Source organism: Stigmatopora nigra, chromosome 11 (genome assembly GCF_051989575.1).
Source record: "Stigmatopora nigra isolate UIUO_SnigA chromosome 11, RoL_Snig_1.1, whole genome shotgun sequence".
Lineage (NCBI taxonomy): Eukaryota > Metazoa > Chordata > Actinopteri > Syngnathiformes > Syngnathidae > Stigmatopora > Stigmatopora nigra.
This window is the reverse complement of record NC_135518.1, coordinates 5582857-5601568: the sequence shown is the minus strand read 5'-3', so window position 1 is coordinate 5601568 and position 18712 is coordinate 5582857. Positions and strand designations below refer to the sequence as shown.

The window sequence follows — 18712 nt, the reverse complement described above, 5'->3', positions numbered from 1 at the left end:
CTCTGTATGAGATTCTGACTGGTAACCCTTTTTTGTTTTCTTTTTCACAGTGATGATGTTAAGTCTTGTGGAACCTGTGAAGGACATGATAAGAGAAATTGCGCAAGCTGTGAACTCCAGTCATGTTAACTTGTCGGAGATCGTGGAAAGAATGCAGCCTGCCATAGAGCATACAATGCTGGCTGCTCAGCAGGTAATGCCCATCCTTTTGTTTGTACTGAATCACTTTGTTTGGCTGTCAACCTAATCAAAAGTTCATGCTACTTTAACTCTTTGTTTTATCTTTATTCATCTCATGCCACACTCAATCTAGAAATTCCCACTTTCATTTAACACTTTTCCAAAGGTCTTAGGTTTTAGGCTAGAAATTAAAATGTTTTTAAACTTTTAGTCCAGAGAAAAAAAAGTGGGCTTAAACATACTTGGAGGGACACATTTTTTTAAACTACCTTTTACATTAATTCTTTTGATGGGTGTCCACTGATGAAAAGAGATGATACCCGTGTGAGCCATGTCCCATTTACATTGTGTTCGCAAATGGAGAGATTATCAGGTATCCTCTGTCTCTCTGCCTTTCACCCATTCTTTGTTGTGCATTGTTTGTTACCGTCTTACTAACTCAACTTGTTTTCCTCAGAGGAATGCAATGGATGGCCAAATCACGCAACAAAAGATGGGAGGTGATTGCCACTGTTGATTTTTTTTTTGCAATTACTTTAGGCAAATGGAACATTGGAGTGCAGTGAAGCTGTGAAAGCATGGGAGCCAGTCATAGTTGCGGCTGGTTTAGACCAGGGTGTCATTGAAATGTGGTGCAACATCAGTCTGCAACCTATTCTTGAGGCTTATGGTGCTCTCCTGTATACGTGCCCCTATCTCAACATGAGTGTGAGTACAGCAAACAAAAATTGATTGGCCTACATCAAGGATTTAAAATTAGGTTTGGTTTAAGAATAACAAGAGGAGATTGCATTGTATTTTGATTCTACTTTGGAATCAGGATGCTCCTCATCTTCTCAAGTCATTTAATTCCCACACATTTCATTTACTGACAATTTCTATATGTCTATATCTACCAATTTCCTATCATGTCAGAAACAACATATGATTGATTATATGTCACTGACATCATTAAAAATACAAATCTCAAATAATTTTCTTATGGCATTTTGACCACTTGATGGCAATGTTGAAACACTTTTCTGTGGATCATGTTTTCATTTCAGCACATGGATTTGGAACCAATCACTGTTGCTGACACTGCTGCCCGCATCTTGAATGCGACTGAATCTCTGTATCAAATCAACAAAAAACAATATCATGTGATGGAGCAGATCATCACGAATATTTCCAGCCAGTTCTACGAGTTACTCGGCCAACCGCTCGGCCTTGGAGCTGAACATAATTTATTCCAGCAGCTCCAGCACATGCAGTTTCAAAACAGGTGACTGCACTCACATTAAGACAGAAGTGGCCGCAGAACAGTATTCTTATTCTGTGTTTTTGTAAGAAGAAATACAGATAATTAAGGACTTAAGGACATCCTTAAAAATCAGGTTGTTATCTAGCCAATGATTTTCTCAAAATACCATGTCTTTGGGCACAAGCTGAGATGTATTCATTAGGCAATGTCATTTATAAAATTTGTGAAGAGGAAGCTCAAACCATCTTACGGTAGAGATGTTGTAGATGGAGATGGTGTGGTCAGTTTTTACATTTGTCTAAATTTGAAATGTATTTTTCAATGGCACCAACGAAGTCACAATAAGGTGATTGTGTGCTTAATAATATATCGGACTAATAAATCTGCTGAGGAAAGTGTGAATATAAATTGTGTTTTTGCACATTAAGCATAAAACATCTCATTGGATATAATAACATTCAATATTAACATCTTTAATTACTCACTTCAAGGGCATTTACTCGATATGTGAATTTAAAAATTGTTTGTCACCAGTAGACGTCCAATCCATTGGAAATGAACGGGTTGGCAGCAAATACACTTAATTGAAATTTATTTATCGGCTGTCAGCGTACACACTTCAAATGGATTGTATGTTTATCGCTGAAAATGACATCCGATTAGTTAAAAAGTCAACATAAGGTAGTTGCAAATCAGCTCGAAAAAAATAGATGACAATGGCTATGACAATATTGGTTATGTTTAGACTCTTACTTCTTATTAAAAGATTTGACTTCACAATTTCACTTTACACCAACCTAGTGTTTTGGCCCTTTTATAGTATGAGTCTGATATTGTCAAAACAATTAGAATGCATTTGCACCTGCCTGGTATGCACAGTGATGCAGATCGCGTAATGTAGCAAAAGCATTAGAGGATGTCCAGCATAAATGCAGGCTTACATCTGGTTAAATATTAATGTTGGAAGGAATCTCTTTAAGAAACAACTCTCTTAGCTATGTTGCACAGTGAATGCTTCCTCACACACATTTCAGTCCTCCGTTTCAGAAAGTCCTATGTAATGCACAAGGCCACAAGTGAAGTATGCTCTGAGATTTATTGATATTTCACTTTTCTATTCCACAGTTTGTCATCTTTTAAATTGCTGTCAGATGAGTTATTGAAAGTGGCACCCATGCTCAGGCCATGCATAGATGGTATGGAGGAAGCACTTAGCCATATTCTGAACAACTACCACCTGATCCAAGATACCAACTCATCAGAGGTGTTCCTAAATGAGGTTGCTGTGATCATGCTCTCCTGTCTGAACACTACAGTCGACAATTTCTACTCAATGGTGGATGGCGATTTATCTGGAGTCACCAATGGATCTTTTCTTGAGCTGATGAACATTGCCATCAAATCTATCATCGACCTGAATTTATTTGGGGATGAGCCTATGGTTTATCACCATTTGGAACAATTTCTCAGCTCCAATGCTTCCAAAGAATTGATACAGAAGGTGGTTGAGATGTCAGTTTGGTTAGCATCTACAAACGAATCTGGGTTAGACCTTTTGACACAAGTTCTGCCCAAGATATCGGAACTTCTGAGACCTATGCTCTCCATACTGACTGAGTTGGGCGTAGATATGCCTGAAATAATGGAGCTAGCTGAAGATCTAGGTGAAAACATCTTTGAAATGTTGAGGCAATTGTTAAGCAGTGACCTCTTTGCACCTATGGGCCATGCTGATGGATCTCAGCGGGATCTTTTTGGGATTGCCCAGCCGTTGCACAAACGACGGAAGCGAGAGGCCCTGTTGTTCCCCCAGGTGAATCCCCTGAGTGACTTCATAGACCTGCTGCAAATCGACTACCCGGCAATGTTTGGACACCTCTCAGCTCCTACGCCAGAAGAAATGTTAGAGACAGCTCACATGTTCGTTTCCAACACCAATCTCAACATCATAGTGAAAGGATCAACGAGGGGCATGCCATGGGCCATAAATGGCTCGAGAGAAGAAACCATTGATGCTGCTCTTGGGATTCTTTCTTTTGCCACCCTCTCCAGTGACTCTCAAATGTAAGTACAATTTTATTTGGTAATGGCTTCACCCATAAGAGGGCACGTTAATATTTTTGGTAATAAAACAAAATCATAACTTTTTAGTCATGAAGGTTCAAGACCAAAAATTTACGTGTTTTTATTTTATTTATTTATTTTATAGTATACAAATCTAAGATACAGGCTCATGTTTTGGTTCAATTGAAGGCATCAGTTGTCAGATTCCATTTTGCTCCCAATCTCTCCCAGTCAAAGGAGATTGGATGTCCACTGCCGTCAATGGTATACGATTGTTCAAATGATTGCACTAGATAAGGGTTAGTTTTTGATTGGATTTGTAACAATGTAAATCTCTTCTCACAAAGTTCTATACCACTATTTGTTCAATTGCAAGTACAGAATTGCAATTCTGCACCTTTATTTTCCTAGGTCATCGTTGTCTCTCTTGGCGGATGCAATTGATATGCTGCCGGATAACTTGCCATTCGCTGCCCTGCTGAAAAATACTACCAAAGCACTTGCCAGCGAATCTCAAGGTAACAGTGACTTTCATATCCTATCTAAAAATGAACCAACTAACTATAAAAATGACTCTGCAAATAAATGAGTGTCTAAATCTTTGCTTTCTCTAGACCCTCACATCCTATGTCCTATTTTTTTGCTCCAATGACAATAATTACAAGAGCCAGACAAACTTTAGACACAACTTCACAGATCTAGTACAAGTGCAGAAAACATTTTTATGCTTCTTTTAATAAATACTTTCACTTATTTCAACTCCCTTCAAATATATTATAAATATATTTTATATCTTGTTTAGCCTTCTTTTTCTGACAACCATTCAGCATTGTTTTAAAGCTCGTTAGCAAGATACAATTCAAATAACTATCTTGTCCGGGCTTGCTAAACATCTCACCTCTAACTCATACACAACATCAATGACCTCCTTTTTAATTGGCATCTATGCTTGTGAGAATGGTCCTTCACATCACAGCCATGACTTTCATGCTTTTACATCTAACATGGACATAATCACACAAACATGCCTATATATTTTATTACCAAAGGCCTTGAGGTGCTGAACATCATTCAATCAAATATTGTCTAATATAGCAGTGATTAAACATTCTGTCTTCACATCTTTTGGCCCAAGGTGTTGTCAGAGTTGTTTTAATATATTTCATCTTCTCACTAACCCCATTTAGAAGACGGTTATTTGGCATGACCTTAAAATGATTTCTAGGGATATACTTTTCGGCATGGATCTCCAACGAGATGTTTTCGTCACTATTTGCTTCGATGTGTCCTGAATTCTAATCATGTAATTGTCTTTTTTGCTTATCTAATTTTTCCTCATGACTGACTCATTTTTGTTTATTTAATTACAGAGAACCTGATACTCTTACACCATTTCATCCAGGGAACTATGCAGCTTCTGCATACCGACTTGAATGATCCCCATTACACAGAACAATTTGATCAACTGAGATCTCAGGTGTGTTTTTTTTTCTTTTAATTTTAAAGTACACCAGAATGTAGAGAGCCATGATTGAGGAGTTACATTAACAAGTTCCTTGGTAACTGCTTTGTGTAGCACTGTAAGAACAAAAACAATGAAGGTTAAAATACTGGCATTAAACCATTTAAAACAAAACAGACAAACAGATTGGAAAACCATCAAACATTCTTTGTCAAAAATTAGCGACACTACCATAGCAAGAACTGGATTTTGTTATATTTTATATACTGCAAGCTGACTGCAAGCCCTTACATTTTCACAGGCTTTGAAACCAGAAAACATTATAGTCCTTGGTTCCTTATTTCCATACGAATTTTTACAGGCTAATGGCTATTGGTGTAAGTATCCCATAATGCAATTTGGATAAACTTGATTTATTGTCCAGTGGGCTTATATTTGAACAAATACATTTCTTCTTGTTAAATTTGGTGGTGCAGCTTGTAGTTGAACCAGTGTTACAAAATTTACGAGTGGTTCTATGAATTCTGCATGAATGGCAGAGTTATTTTGTCACTCAGAATCCTTCTGCTCAAGCAGGGACTGGACCTGTGATGACACTATAGCTTATATCTAGTTCAGGGCTCACATGTAACTTTTTTTTGGAATGTATACTCAGATTGCGCATACTTAAAGGAATCATTCAGTGCTTTCAGTATCATCAGCAGGGCTGAAATAGAATTGTTGCTTTACATCAAATAACTGTGAAAACTACGTACTGTATATGTAACCAGTCTGATGGTGATGACAAAATAGTGCTCGGTTTACTTTTCTCCCCCTTCTCCCAGTGGGGTCTGAATCTACACTGTCACTGTGGCAGTAAGGTGTATTGACTACTGCGCCAATAGCACAGTCTATTTTCGACTTCCACTCCAATCATTTAAGTACCCAGAGTCATATTTTCTAAACTTCTACATACTCAGCACTTCCTTCAACAAGTTTGTAGTAGCTCAGTGGTTACCAAGTTTGACTGCCAAGGCAACGATGTGTGTTCATATCATGACTGAAAAGGAGATGACAACAGAAGATGCAATATGATATCACCACCATCAAAAACACTTTTAAATCCATTACAAGAAAGAATATTTCAGTTACCACAGCACCAATTTGGTTTTGCTGGTACTATTTCAGTTTTTCAATTTTTTAAATAGTAAGATTCAGACAACCACCGGTGCCAGTATTTTAGATTAATTTTTTTCTTACAATGAGGCTACATGGAATATCTAATGGGATATTGTATAACAACAATTTATTATTGTGCAAACAAAAATAAAAAAAGGTCCAAATATCTTTTGTGAGACATGCTAAAACATTCTGAATTGAATTTGTTGGCTGGTATGTTTCAGATGTGCATGTTGGAGAATACTGAGTTTGGTCATCAACTCTTGGCAGCCTTATCCCTTGAGCCAGGTCAACTGTGTTACAGTATTCTACCAGGCCTGCAGACATTGTTGGAGCTGTGGCAATCTAACATGACAGAGTTGAACAATGCCCTCTACCAATTATTAATTGGTGATCCCAGCACCTATGAGAAAAACACAGATTGGTACATTTGACATTAACTGCATTTTTACTAAATTTTGATGGGATGATTGGTAGATAATTCATTTATTTGAATGGACTACCTCTTCTTGAATTATAATCCCTCACCAATAAATATTTGTGTTTTTAGGTCTGATGTGCTTATTCAAAGTTTGGGCTTTGACATCAGCAGCTTGAATTTCCTGAACATCAGCTTCACATCTAAAGGTTGTTCAGTCAAAATACATAGAACAAAATACTTTTAATATCATCCAGAAAAAAAAATCATGAACATGAACATTTATCCTTATTTTTTTTGTTTGTCCAGAGGAAGTAACAGTTGGTGAGATGCTGCAGAATGAACATGCATTTGTCCAGGATGTTCAGAAGCACACACAATTTGATCCAGTTGCTCTCCAAATATTAATGAGAATGGTTATGCCCAAGAACCATTTACAGGTTAACAATGGCTCAGAAGAAATCATTGATTTCTTTTTTTAATGAAGTTGTTGTTGTCCAGCCCTTATTTGACTTCTCTCATGCATTCAATACAGATGCTTGCTTGGTTGATGGAGCTACATCACTGCGAATCTCAAAGACGTTTAACAATTGTAGAGCCAGATGTATTCCAAGCCTTCTGCTCTATGTCCACTGCAGAGCAGTTCACCTTCTCTATAATTGTAGCTCGCCATCTAAATGTTGAAAAGTTCTTCCTCAGAGTAAGTGTAAATGCATAATTTGGTTTACTGTCTGCTAAAATAAGAGGTAACAGCTTACTCTTGTCAGTTTACTTTGTGCATTTGCACTTTCAATTCCATCTTGTGGGAATTGAACCCACACATACCCTCACTGAAGTCAGGTGAACGAACCACTACACACCGGGTGCAATTTGAAGTAGCATACACTCATTTATGATGCCATTACTACTTGCCAAAGAATGTTAATATTTTATTTTATTATAATGTTTGCCCTCGGCCTTTATATTTCTCTATATAAATATTTACTATAATTTCACTTACAATTGAACTGGTTGTGACTTGTCACACTGAACTGAACTCATCCAGGCCTTCCACTTATATTTTTTTTAAATCTTTGATGGCACTTATCTGACAGAACACATTTGTGCAGTACAAAGAGCAAAAAAATGTGTCAGGCTTCTCTAAAGAAACTGGGTAAAATCACATCTCCTTAAATCAGCATTTGTAAGATTTTGTGAAATGTATGCCTTCTTATCATGAAGGTGTAGTCTTATTTTTCATTCACTTTCATTAAAATGTAACCAAGGATTGAGGCAAATGTGTAAAAGGTCATTTTAAATCAGCGCTTGCAGATAAATTATTATTCAGTAATATTGTATTCAAAGTGGATGTGCTTTATTACCTTGTTGAATATAAAGAAAGAATAGAGGTTAGGAAGAGAAATATGATACTGCTCTGTAATGTTGGCTTTTTTGATTTCAGATGCTGTTTTCAGATGAACTTTGGGGCTTGGTGGGGTTTATGCTTCAGATTGCCAACCATATTGTCAAAATGATGGACCAAATCCTTCCCGCAGTTGATCAGCTGCAGAGTTACATGCTTTCCGTTGAAGAACTCAAGCTGATGGCTCAACATGACTTTAATTTAGTGCGTAGAATTTACCTTTAAAAGCATGTTTTAATCCTGAGTGTGGATTTTTCATGAGCGATACTTTCTTTTTCCCCAGTTTTCAAGACGCCTCAAGTACAGACTCTCCACCCGAGCTACATTTGTCACCCTATCTCAAGCAATGTGCAGTCATGGTATCATACCTTTCTTTGGAATCGCTAGCTTTCCCACCCAGTTTGATCATAGCCAATTCTCCATTAACAACCATGAGAGGGAAGAGCTGATTGAAAGGTTCAAGATTCCACGAGATGCAAGTATGTTGCGTGTGATTGTAGATGCATTAATGTAGTCTTAATAGAAAGAATGATATAATAGATCTTTTTTCCCCTATTCCTAGGTCCCTACTGTATGAATATGTACCTAGATATGGTAGGCACAAGAGGTGGTGCCATTTCTTGGGCTTTCCTCAAACCAATGCTCATGGGGAAGATCCTCTTCACACCTGATACACCTATTACCAGGGCCATTATGGAGAAGGTATATGTTGGCATTATCATTGTGATTTTTGGGCTAAGATAGGTGTAAGAGTATGATATCACCATAGCAATACCCCAAACACAGTTTTGGACCATAACCCTTTATAGCCAGAGTAAAAAAAATCTATTTAAAATAAAAAAAAACATCAAGATTACACACAATAAAATGAATAAAAACACAAATGCACTCTTATTACAGACCCCACTGTTATTTATTTTTATACATTTTTATATTGTAAAGGTGACACCATTTCCTTAGACGGCAATAGATGTGAAAGGCGTAGTCCAAAGAACAAACTTATTCGCTCCCTCTCGTCAAATTGGATTTATAAAGTTTAAATAAGACAAGGTAAAATAAAAACTAAGAGATAATTAGATTGACAGCAACCTTCAAAAGTGACAAAAGCAATGTTACTTTCTGGTGACTGCAAGCCATGATCAATGCTAACCTATTAGATGTTGAGCAGCAAAAAAAAACAACTAAAAAATCAATGTTGACATATGATTTTATTGCTGATCTGACAATAAAACATGGTTCAGCTTGCTTTGGGGTAACGAGTTGCAAAAGCTCCTCACACATAGTGTAATCAGTTTAATCTTTTTTAACACAATAACGTCATGAGTATAAATTAATTGTTTGTCCAGGCCAATGCTACCCTGCAAGACTTTAGCAACCTGAAGAGGCATTCTGATGAATGGATGAAATACTCAAAATTCCTCATGAAATCCGCTAAATTACTGGACCACACCGTGCCACTGCTTAAGGTATAGAATTATTAGGACCACATTCTGGCAGATTATGCTTCACCTATTCATGTTTTAATTGCTGTTTTTTTGTTTATTTTTCAGAATTCCTTGTCCAATGCCTTTGTTAAGCATTTTATTGAAATGCAGACAGACATTGATGTTGACAAAATGTCGGCCACTCTCAATAACTTTTGTGAGTTTCACAATCTTGCTTTTTGTCTCAATAAGAAATTGGATATTTTCACACCAAAAGTATATATCACACCAAACTCCAAAGTTTGCATTCTTTGATCCAGACCAAAGTACACTGGACCATTTTTGGTTTAATGTGATTTCTCTTAACATTAAAATTCTTGCTTAAGTCCCAGAACGACAAACATCGTGATGCACTGTGCAGACATTGTTCAAACATTGACAAAACAGTTTAGGTGGGGTAACACAGTAAAATACAGAAGTAAAAAAATAAGGGAACTGTGATGTTCAATAAACAGCATTTCCCATAATACCTTTGGCTATGGAAGACTGTTCTTATTCTTTTCAAACAAGAAGAGTATCATTTCATTAATCTGTCTTTCTTCTTTTTTTTAAATGTCTTACAGCAAACATAACAGCGATGTTGGAGCAGAACAAACATATAATGGATCAGATTACTGTCTTGTCCTCAGTGATGGTTAACGTCTCATCTTGTATAAAATTTGATCGCTACCAGGGTTACCAATCTTCTGAACAGCTTGATGCTGATGCTCAAGAACTCGCCAAAGACCGCAATCTTTATGGAAGTGAGTTCATGTTATATTAACTCTTTCAATGGCATTAACAATGATAGATTTCCAATCAGGTGACTCTTTTAAGCTTTCTCCTGTGCATTCTAAATCAGTTTGACACTCGTAAAGACAAGGCCCAACCTAGGAGGACTGGCAGCAAATAAACTTTTGTTCATTTGCTGCCATCCCTCCCAGTTGACATGGATTTTATGTGTATCAGCGTCAACAGCAGCCAATGAGTTAAATAGAAAAGGAATATGCTCAAAATCTAGCTGGTGTACAATAAGCATTTCCACTTGCTGTAATTATTCAATGTAGATTCAAGCTTTTAGTGTTGGATCTCACTATGCATTCAACAATATACATGCATTCCTATCACATGTTTAGCAATCGTTTCATTTTCAATGGCAATGCCTCATTTGTCTTCAAGGTGTCATTTTCAAGCTACCCAGCGACAACTCCTCTTTACTGCCACCTAAAGTCAGCTACACCATCCGCATGCATCTGGACAATGTCATGCGGACAGACCGTGCCCGTAGCCCATATTTTGTGAAGGACACCCACATATCTGCTGGTCGAACCATGCGGTACAACCGGGCGTTTGTGTACCTGCAGGAGAACATTGACCGGGCAATTATTGAGATGCAAGTAGGAAAAGTTACAGATATTGCTGTGCAGCTTCAACCTTTTCCATATCCATGCCACCTTCGCGATAGGTAAGTTCACTTAAAAATAAAGACACTTTAAACTTTATTGGCACAAGGTTTGAGAAAAGTTAGCACATCCGCCTTGCATCTCTAAGATTGAGAGTTCATTCACCAGTGGGAATTTGCATGCTCTTCCTGTGACTGTGTGGGTTTTCTCCGGGTGTTTCTGTTTCCTCCCACATCCCAACAACATGTCCCTCGGTATGAGTGTAAGCATGGATGGTTTCCTTCCCATTGTGCCCTGTGATTGGCTGGCCACTAATTCAAGGTGTCTTTGCCTACTGCCCACATATAGTTTGCTGGGATAGGCTACAGCAAGCATGTGGCCCTTGTGAGGATAAGAGGTACAGAAAATGAATTAATGAGCAAGATTTCATTAATGGACAACAAAATTCAATAGACGCACTTGGGGAAAAAAAACTCCCCAGATTACCATAAATTCCATTACTGTTTTGCATATAGGGTGCATTGAGTAAAGTATGAGCGCTCTCATAGAAAAATGAAAGGATGCACATCCAGGCATTGATGTGGAATAATGCAAACTCTCTCATAATTTATCACCCACTTGGGACTGTCAGTAAGTAGTCATTCACTTGCAAGTCTCACATCATAATTGGCTCTGAAAAGAATGCATGAATATTTAAGAGTATAGTGTGTGCTTTCCACTCAAACTGTTCCCGCTGCTAATGTCTGAAACGTAAAGTCTAACTACTCTGACAGTTCAATGTTTGACGTTAACAGTTGGTGAACATGCACTATAGTTTCTGGTAACAGAGCACAACATCAGTTTTTGCTTACTCTCAAGGGCTTTTAGAGACAATGCTGACAATTCACAATTGCTACAAAATCAGAACACTGTATCTGACAGGCTGCCTCCAACCTGACAAACTGATAGTCCGATCTATTACTGAGAGTACAATATCGGAGATAACAGCTGCAGTACCATGTTAACTCATAAGCTGCCATTGACAGCGATTGATGTCCAATAGACTAGGGGGAATTTTGATTTCTGTCAGCCTCCTAGTCACATAGTATTGTACTTCAATCCCTGTAATGAAACATGATTACTCAATTCCACTTAAAATAGATTTGATGTCTATCATTGTAATGGCAAGGAATGAGTTAAGATAAGGGGAAAAACTGAACAACTTCATAAGAACTCATGATTTCTTAATTATTTTATTATAATCATTAGTATTTTTATTAGTATTATTAATTTTATTATTAATAATTTGTATTATTATTTTTTTTTTTTTAGGTATCTTGAAGCCATCTCCTTGGTCTTCCCACTCATGCTGATGTTAGCTTGGATTCTTTTTGTGGCTGACTTTGTCAAGAAATTGGTGCATGAAAGAGAACTGGGGCTGCATCAAGTAAGGCTTTATTTTTGACTTTGTATTTGGAAGACTTTTCATCCTTTTGAAAATACTGGAAAATCAGTTGTTATATCTTTTGTTGTATTTTCTCATATTGCGCTTCAAATGATGATAATGAGCTAAATATAGGTACAGTACACACTTACTTGACTGTTATATATATTATAGGTATTGACATTTTCCTTTCCCTTTCAGTATATGAAAATGATGGGTGTTAATCCATTCAGCCACTTCATCGCCTGGTTCTTGGAGTGTGCTGCTTACCTGATCGTGACAATTATCATAATGACAGTGATTCTCAAGCATGGTGGCATCCTCTCGCACAGCAATGGCTTCCTCTTGTTCTTATACCTAAGCGACTACGGCTTGACAATCTTGGCCTTCAGTTACATGATCAGCTCCTTTTTCGACAAGACCTACATTGCTGGTCTTAGCGGCAGCCTCTTTTACATGATCTGTTTCTTCCCATACATTGTGGTATTGGCAGTGGAGTCCAGTCTCAACATTTTCCAGAAAAGTGCACTGGTGAGGGATTTTTATTAATTAGATTTTTTTTCTTTATATCTACTAAATTCAATTATGTCCCTACAACTAAATAGCTTTCAATATGGTTGCTATTATAGAAAAGATGTAGACTCACAAAGATCTGACAGATATTTCCAGATTTGGTTGCTCTTTGTATGTTTAATAAATCCATTAATTCATTCAGTTTTATTTACCAATGCCTCATTTTCCCACAGAGCCTGTTTTCTCCATGCTGTTTCAGTTATGCTAGTCAGTATATCTCTCTCTATGAGTCCATGGAAGAAGGTATGAATTTCTTACCTGCATCAGATAATGATTTATTAGTCATTGTAAACATGTGAGTCGATAAAATGTGACGTTTTTGTTTTTTAGGTATTCAGTGGAGCAATTCATATTCGTCCCCCCTAGCTGGAGACACGTCTTCTTTTGGTTGGCTGTGCTGGATGATGCTCTTTGACTCAATTATCTACTTCACGATTGGGATGTACATCCGGATGGTTTTCCCAGGTGAATTCTATAGAATTTGAATCAATTGAGAACCGAGATGTCAAAATTAATCGATTGATTCATTATATGGGCAGCCCAGTGGACTTTTGTTTTGAATCGATCGGCATTTCACACGTTTTCTACAAGTTACAGACTATAATGGTGATTGGACTATAAGCAATGTATAGAAAAAGAATAATAGCCAAATCAATCAATAATGGATATACAATAATAGTTTGAATAACCAGTAAAATAAATTGGTGTAAAGGAAGTACTTTTACTAGTGTGTATAAAACCAATAACCCTAAAGTTTTAGACCTGGATGTTTTGGCTAAAGGAAATGTCTACTATTTACAGTATATAAACCAGTATGTAATAGTGTATGTATACACATAGAAGAGGAATGTTGCCTTTCGATTAATATCATGTTCACTGATTCATCTGTGTATGCAATTGTGATTCAAATGAGTATTTTATTGAAGATAAATTCAATCTGTACTCATATCTTATGCGGTGAGTTTCCCAGATGAAGCAGGCGTTATTGTTTAAGAATTGGTTTTTACCTGCTTTCAGTAATTTCATGATTCTTTTCTTTTTCATGTTCAATCAGGCAAATATGGCATCCCTGCTCCATGGTACTTCCCCTTTACAGCCTCCTTTTGGGCTGACCTTTTCGACTGCTCTAGAAAGTCACAAAAAGGTGGCAAAGGACTTTTGTTTGCCAACACCATGAATTCAAAACTACCCGTGTTCTCTGGAAGCAAGGGGAAAGGTAAAAAAAGTAATTACATCCTTACAATTACGGGCACAGTTTGTTCACACTGATTGGAGAATGTCTCGCTTTGTTGTCCTATTATACTCCATATTGAAGTACCTCATTGTACATTATTTCTCTCACTCTTTTCAGTATGCCCTTTATACAATGGTTGTTTGGTTTACATTTTGCATTTGTTCATTCTCAGGTCAGAGCAAACATTTTTCTCAAACTGGTGAAGACTTCTCTCACCTACCAGTGGGTGTTGCCCTTCAAGGTCTAACTAAAATCTATGATGATCGAGTAGGCATTAAAAACCTTAACGTTTCCTTCTACGAGGGCCATGTCACATCATTGCTTGGTCACAATGGCGCTGGAAAGACTACTACCATGTATGTAAACTGTCACACTTGTCCTTTTTTTGTGTCTCAAGAAAATTTTAGCAATGAACATGCATGATTCTAACTCAATGCTGCCATTGAGGAGGCTTGACGCCCATTCCAATTTGACTGAGAGAGGCTGACAACAAATGATCGTTGCCAACCTCCCCATCATAATGGATTGGAGGTCGAGTGTCATCAATGCCAATGAAAGATTAGGATTCACAGTCAGTTGCCCCCGTTTAAATGTATTGGACATCTATTTTTGTTGATGTTTATCATTTCTATTAAGCCTTTATAGGACACTCAATGAGCTCATTTGCACATTGTTGATGGTGCTAGACGCCTAATCCATTTTGACAGTTAGGGACTGACATCGAATTTGGTAAAATTGGGTTACATGGGCCATACTTGTATAGCAATTGTTAATATTGTGGCTTACATGGCCCAAAATGGGATGCCCATGTATGTAGAAGCCAGGTCTTTATTTAATTTTAATTTCCTAAATAGTCACCTGTCCTATAAAGGATTAAAATATTTACTGCACAGATATGTTCTTTAAATTTGTGCCAAACAATTATGAATGGATTACATTTTGAGGATGATATTATCATTTACAATTTTCCCAACAAGGTAGAACAACTACATTCTCGTATGAGAAATTATATGAAACACTTTGAAATACACCTCATAAGGAGTTCCATTCCACACCAGACAAAGCTTGTGTATTAGGTCTCATTACTTTGTGGCTGCTACGTGTAAGGACTCAAGATTAGATTAGTGATTGCATTCCACCTAGTTATATCCTAGCACAGATAAAAATGACCAATAGCCATCTGCACTGTCCATATAAAATAAACATCTAATAAACATTCAGTTTATATTATGATTTATTGTACAGTATTAATTAAATTGGATTCTAAAACAATGTAAAGTGTATCGTAAATGTTACTCTTTCTGTGTCCTTAGGTCTCTACTCACTGGCCTCTTTCCACCGTCATCTGGGAATATAGAAGTGTATGGACGAGACATGGAAACAGATTTGGCTGCCATCCGCAAAGATTTAGGCGTGTGCATGCAATATGATGTTCTCTTTGACCACATGACTACCAAGGAGCACCTGCTGCTCTATGGCCAAATAAAGGCCCCACAATGGTCCCTCGGAGAATTGCATGAGCAAGTCAGAACGTAAGTGTTTAGTCATCCAGATTCTAATGAATGCTTACTATTATATTGCTCTTAGCAAGGTTGGGGTAAGCTCTTAGGATCATGTCTTGATTTTTCCATGACGCAGTAATGTAATATAGTGTATTTTAATGGCCTTTAGTTTTTTTATCAGCCATGGTGAAACAGTGCTTTTTGTTCAGTTGACACTATCTCCCGTTAATAAAAATGAAATGTGGGAAATTGTTACAGTGCCTAGAATTGAATGCCGATTGTACCCTGGAGAAAAAGTTAAACATGGTTGTAGTCAAGCATACTCTCTTGCCACACTTTATTTATACTCATCTCCGGTGATAAAGATAATGTAATTTATCCACCTGTTACCCTGAAAATATGGTTTTCAATTTGACATCTCGACAGCATGGTCATATCATAAAATACTTATGTGGCCATTAGTTGCTGGGAGAGAATACTGATGTAACATGAGTTCTGTAAGGATTTTTTTTTCTATTCTTTACTATGTTTGCTCAATTTCCAAGGCAACAGTGATCAATCTGTGTTAATAGAAAGAAATGTAACCATCCACCAACCAAACCACTTCAGAAAAAAAGTATAAAAACGCATGTGTGCATTATGTCAACATGTGGTTCGCTTCACTTCTTTCCACTAATTCATTTTTCAGGATCCTGGAGGACACGGGCATGTACATTCACAGACACAAGCGGGTGGGCGCACTTTCTGGAGGCATGAAGCGCAAGTTATCAATTGCCATTGCATTCATTGGTGGCTCTCGCTTGGTGGTGCTCGATGAACCCACCACAGGTGTTGATCCGTGTTCCAGGCGCAGCATCTGGGATATAATCATCCAAAATAAACAGAGTGAGTCAGACCTCCCTGCATCATGCTCACGGTTGATTATTAACTTATTGCCATTGACGATGCTAGACGTCCATTTCATTCAGATTGGGAGAAACTAGCAGTGAATGATCGCTGCCAGACCCTCTCAGTCAAAATAGTCGGGATGCATAACGCCCTTCATGGCACTAAAACACAAGGATTCACAGACAGTCCTCTCAGTTTGAATGAATTGGATGTCTATGGCTTTCAATGGCACACATTCATTCATTTTCTGCACTGCTTGTTTTTATTGTGACGACCACATGCAAGATATTGATGAGACTAAGTTAAAACGGCTAAACTATCAAAATTCATCACTTGCCTTAATGGTGGTTTAAATTCAGTTCAAGAGTTGATTTATCATTGAGTAAATTTGCAGTTGAATGTTCTAAATTGTCCCAAGGTATGACTAGGGTTTGAGTTAGCGTGAATGGTTGTTTGTCTCATTGTGCCATATGATTCGCTGGCAACCATTTCAGGGTGTACCCCACTAACTGCCCACAGTTGGCTTGGATAGGCACTTATGCATCCCTTTTGAGGGTAAGGGGTATAAAAAATGAAAGCATGAATGGGTTTGCTGTTTTAACAGCTGAACTGAGCTGCAGAGTAAATTCATCTATCAAAGAGCAAATGTTTTTTTTTTCTCTTTGGTGTTTATCCTGATTAATACTCAAATGTGTTTTTGTGTTTGTTTACACTTTTTCAGGGCACACTATCATCATGTCCACCCATCACCTGGACGAAGCTGAAATGCTGAGTGACCGCATAGCCTTCCTAGAGCAAGGAGGATTGAAATGTTGTGGCTCACCTTTCTATTTGAAAGACAAGCTTGGCCAAGGCTACAAACTCACTCTGACTAAAAAGGTCATTTTAGTAACTTAGTCAAGCATGAGATATCACTTAATGTCAATGAAATAATGAACCGTTTTCTTTTTCCACCACGTCCATTCGGAGTAATGATAAAAAAAACACTTTTCTTTTTAATCATATAGAGACGACTAATTCATTTTCCGAACCACTTCAGGTGCAGATTTCTGAGTCTGGGCGCTTTGACGATGCTGATATGAAGGCTTTCATCCAAGCGCACATACCTGAAGCACGCCTAAAAGAGGCCCAAGGGGGTGACCTGATCTACACTCTGCCCCAATTTTCCTCATCTAATGCCTCCTCTTATAGCTCACTTTTAACAGCCCTGGATGCCAACCTTGATGACCTACAGCTGGCAGGCTACGGTATCTCTGACACCACCCTAGAAGAGGTAAGCTTGGTCATTTACTTAAAACTATATTCTTGTTCATCCTGTTTAGAGCATTGGAAAATTAATTGTTCTGGCTGTGTTATACGATAAATTGGTATTAAAAGAGTGAATTGATTATCTCATGTTCTGTTGTTTTCTCTTCTGCTTCATTCGTGTAGGTATTCCTACATTTGATTGAAGAAAGCAATGAAAGTGTGCAAGACAGACCCTTTTCTATCTCAGAGACAATTTCAGAGACCAACTCTGCCGAGAGTTTCTCCACAGATCCATTTGACATTTTGGCGAGTTCTGACAAAATTGGTATGCATAATTATGTATATATACTTGATTTATGTCCTGAATTAAAATAGTTTTGGCATGATATTATCATCATAACATTGGGATATTACTTTATCACTCTTCATATAATGACTTTTGTCCCCTTTTATAAACTGCAGTCCAATTTTACATTTTTATTAAAACACAAAAAGCCTTCCCATCTTTGCTCTGCACCAATTCCAAATATTGTAATTACAGTGTTTTATTCATCTAGCCAACAGTAAAGAAAAGTGAGGGATCGATTCATTTCAGTGTTGTGTTTTTCAACCCTTTTCTCTAGGCCTGACCAGTTCCAATAGAGTACAAGGCATGTCACTTGCTTGGCAACAAATCAAAGCCATATTGATCAAGCGGTTCCATCACAGCCGCAGAAACTACAGAGGCCTAATCTCCCAAATCCTACTTCCTGTACTATTTGTGACACTTGCCATGGGCCTCGGCTCCATCAAGAATGATTTGTTGCACTATCCTGAACTGGAGCTTAGCCCTGCACTCTACAACTTCGGACCAGGCTACTCTTTTTTCAGGTGGGTCACACTAAGTCGCTCATCCATCAATCAATATCAAGTTCCTTTGCTTTAATTCATGTAATGACTGTCAAGGTCTTTGGATGAGACCACACGTTAATTTAGTGATTTGTCCAAAACATTGTGTTTCTATAGATGTATAATTACCACAATGCAATTCGTTTTTGAATCTAATATTAGG

The 18712-nt window shown here is 37.6% G+C and overlaps 1 protein-coding gene across 1 annotated transcript in view; it reads left to right on the top strand.

The window, feature by feature from the left end:
- abca12 (ATP-binding cassette, sub-family A (ABC1), member 12) overlaps positions 1–18712 on the top strand; it is a 46017-nt gene that overhangs the window by 12475 nt on the left and 14830 nt on the right. The window contains exons 24-52 of the mRNA XM_077728805.1: positions 51–193; positions 721–888; positions 1227–1444; positions 2549–3487; positions 3899–4005; positions 4858–4964; positions 6332–6531; positions 6658–6734; positions 6835–6965; positions 7061–7225; positions 7967–8131; positions 8211–8406; positions 8490–8629; positions 9274–9393; positions 9478–9568; positions 9975–10154; positions 10570–10855; positions 12105–12219; positions 12418–12747; positions 12963–13032; positions 13120–13254; positions 13844–14005; positions 14196–14379; positions 15337–15555; positions 16214–16410; positions 17135–17292; positions 17453–17686; positions 17845–17986; positions 18285–18531. Of these exons, the coding sequence (XP_077584931.1) occupies positions 51–193; positions 721–888; positions 1227–1444; positions 2549–3487; positions 3899–4005; positions 4858–4964; positions 6332–6531; positions 6658–6734; positions 6835–6965; positions 7061–7225; positions 7967–8131; positions 8211–8406; positions 8490–8629; positions 9274–9393; positions 9478–9568; positions 9975–10154; positions 10570–10855; positions 12105–12219; positions 12418–12747; positions 12963–13032; positions 13120–13254; positions 13844–14005; positions 14196–14379; positions 15337–15555; positions 16214–16410; positions 17135–17292; positions 17453–17686; positions 17845–17986; positions 18285–18531 (5626 nt within the window). The remainder of the gene's footprint in view (positions 1–50; positions 194–720; positions 889–1226; positions 1445–2548; positions 3488–3898; positions 4006–4857; positions 4965–6331; positions 6532–6657; positions 6735–6834; positions 6966–7060; positions 7226–7966; positions 8132–8210; positions 8407–8489; positions 8630–9273; positions 9394–9477; positions 9569–9974; positions 10155–10569; positions 10856–12104; positions 12220–12417; positions 12748–12962; positions 13033–13119; positions 13255–13843; positions 14006–14195; positions 14380–15336; positions 15556–16213; positions 16411–17134; positions 17293–17452; positions 17687–17844; positions 17987–18284; positions 18532–18712) is intronic.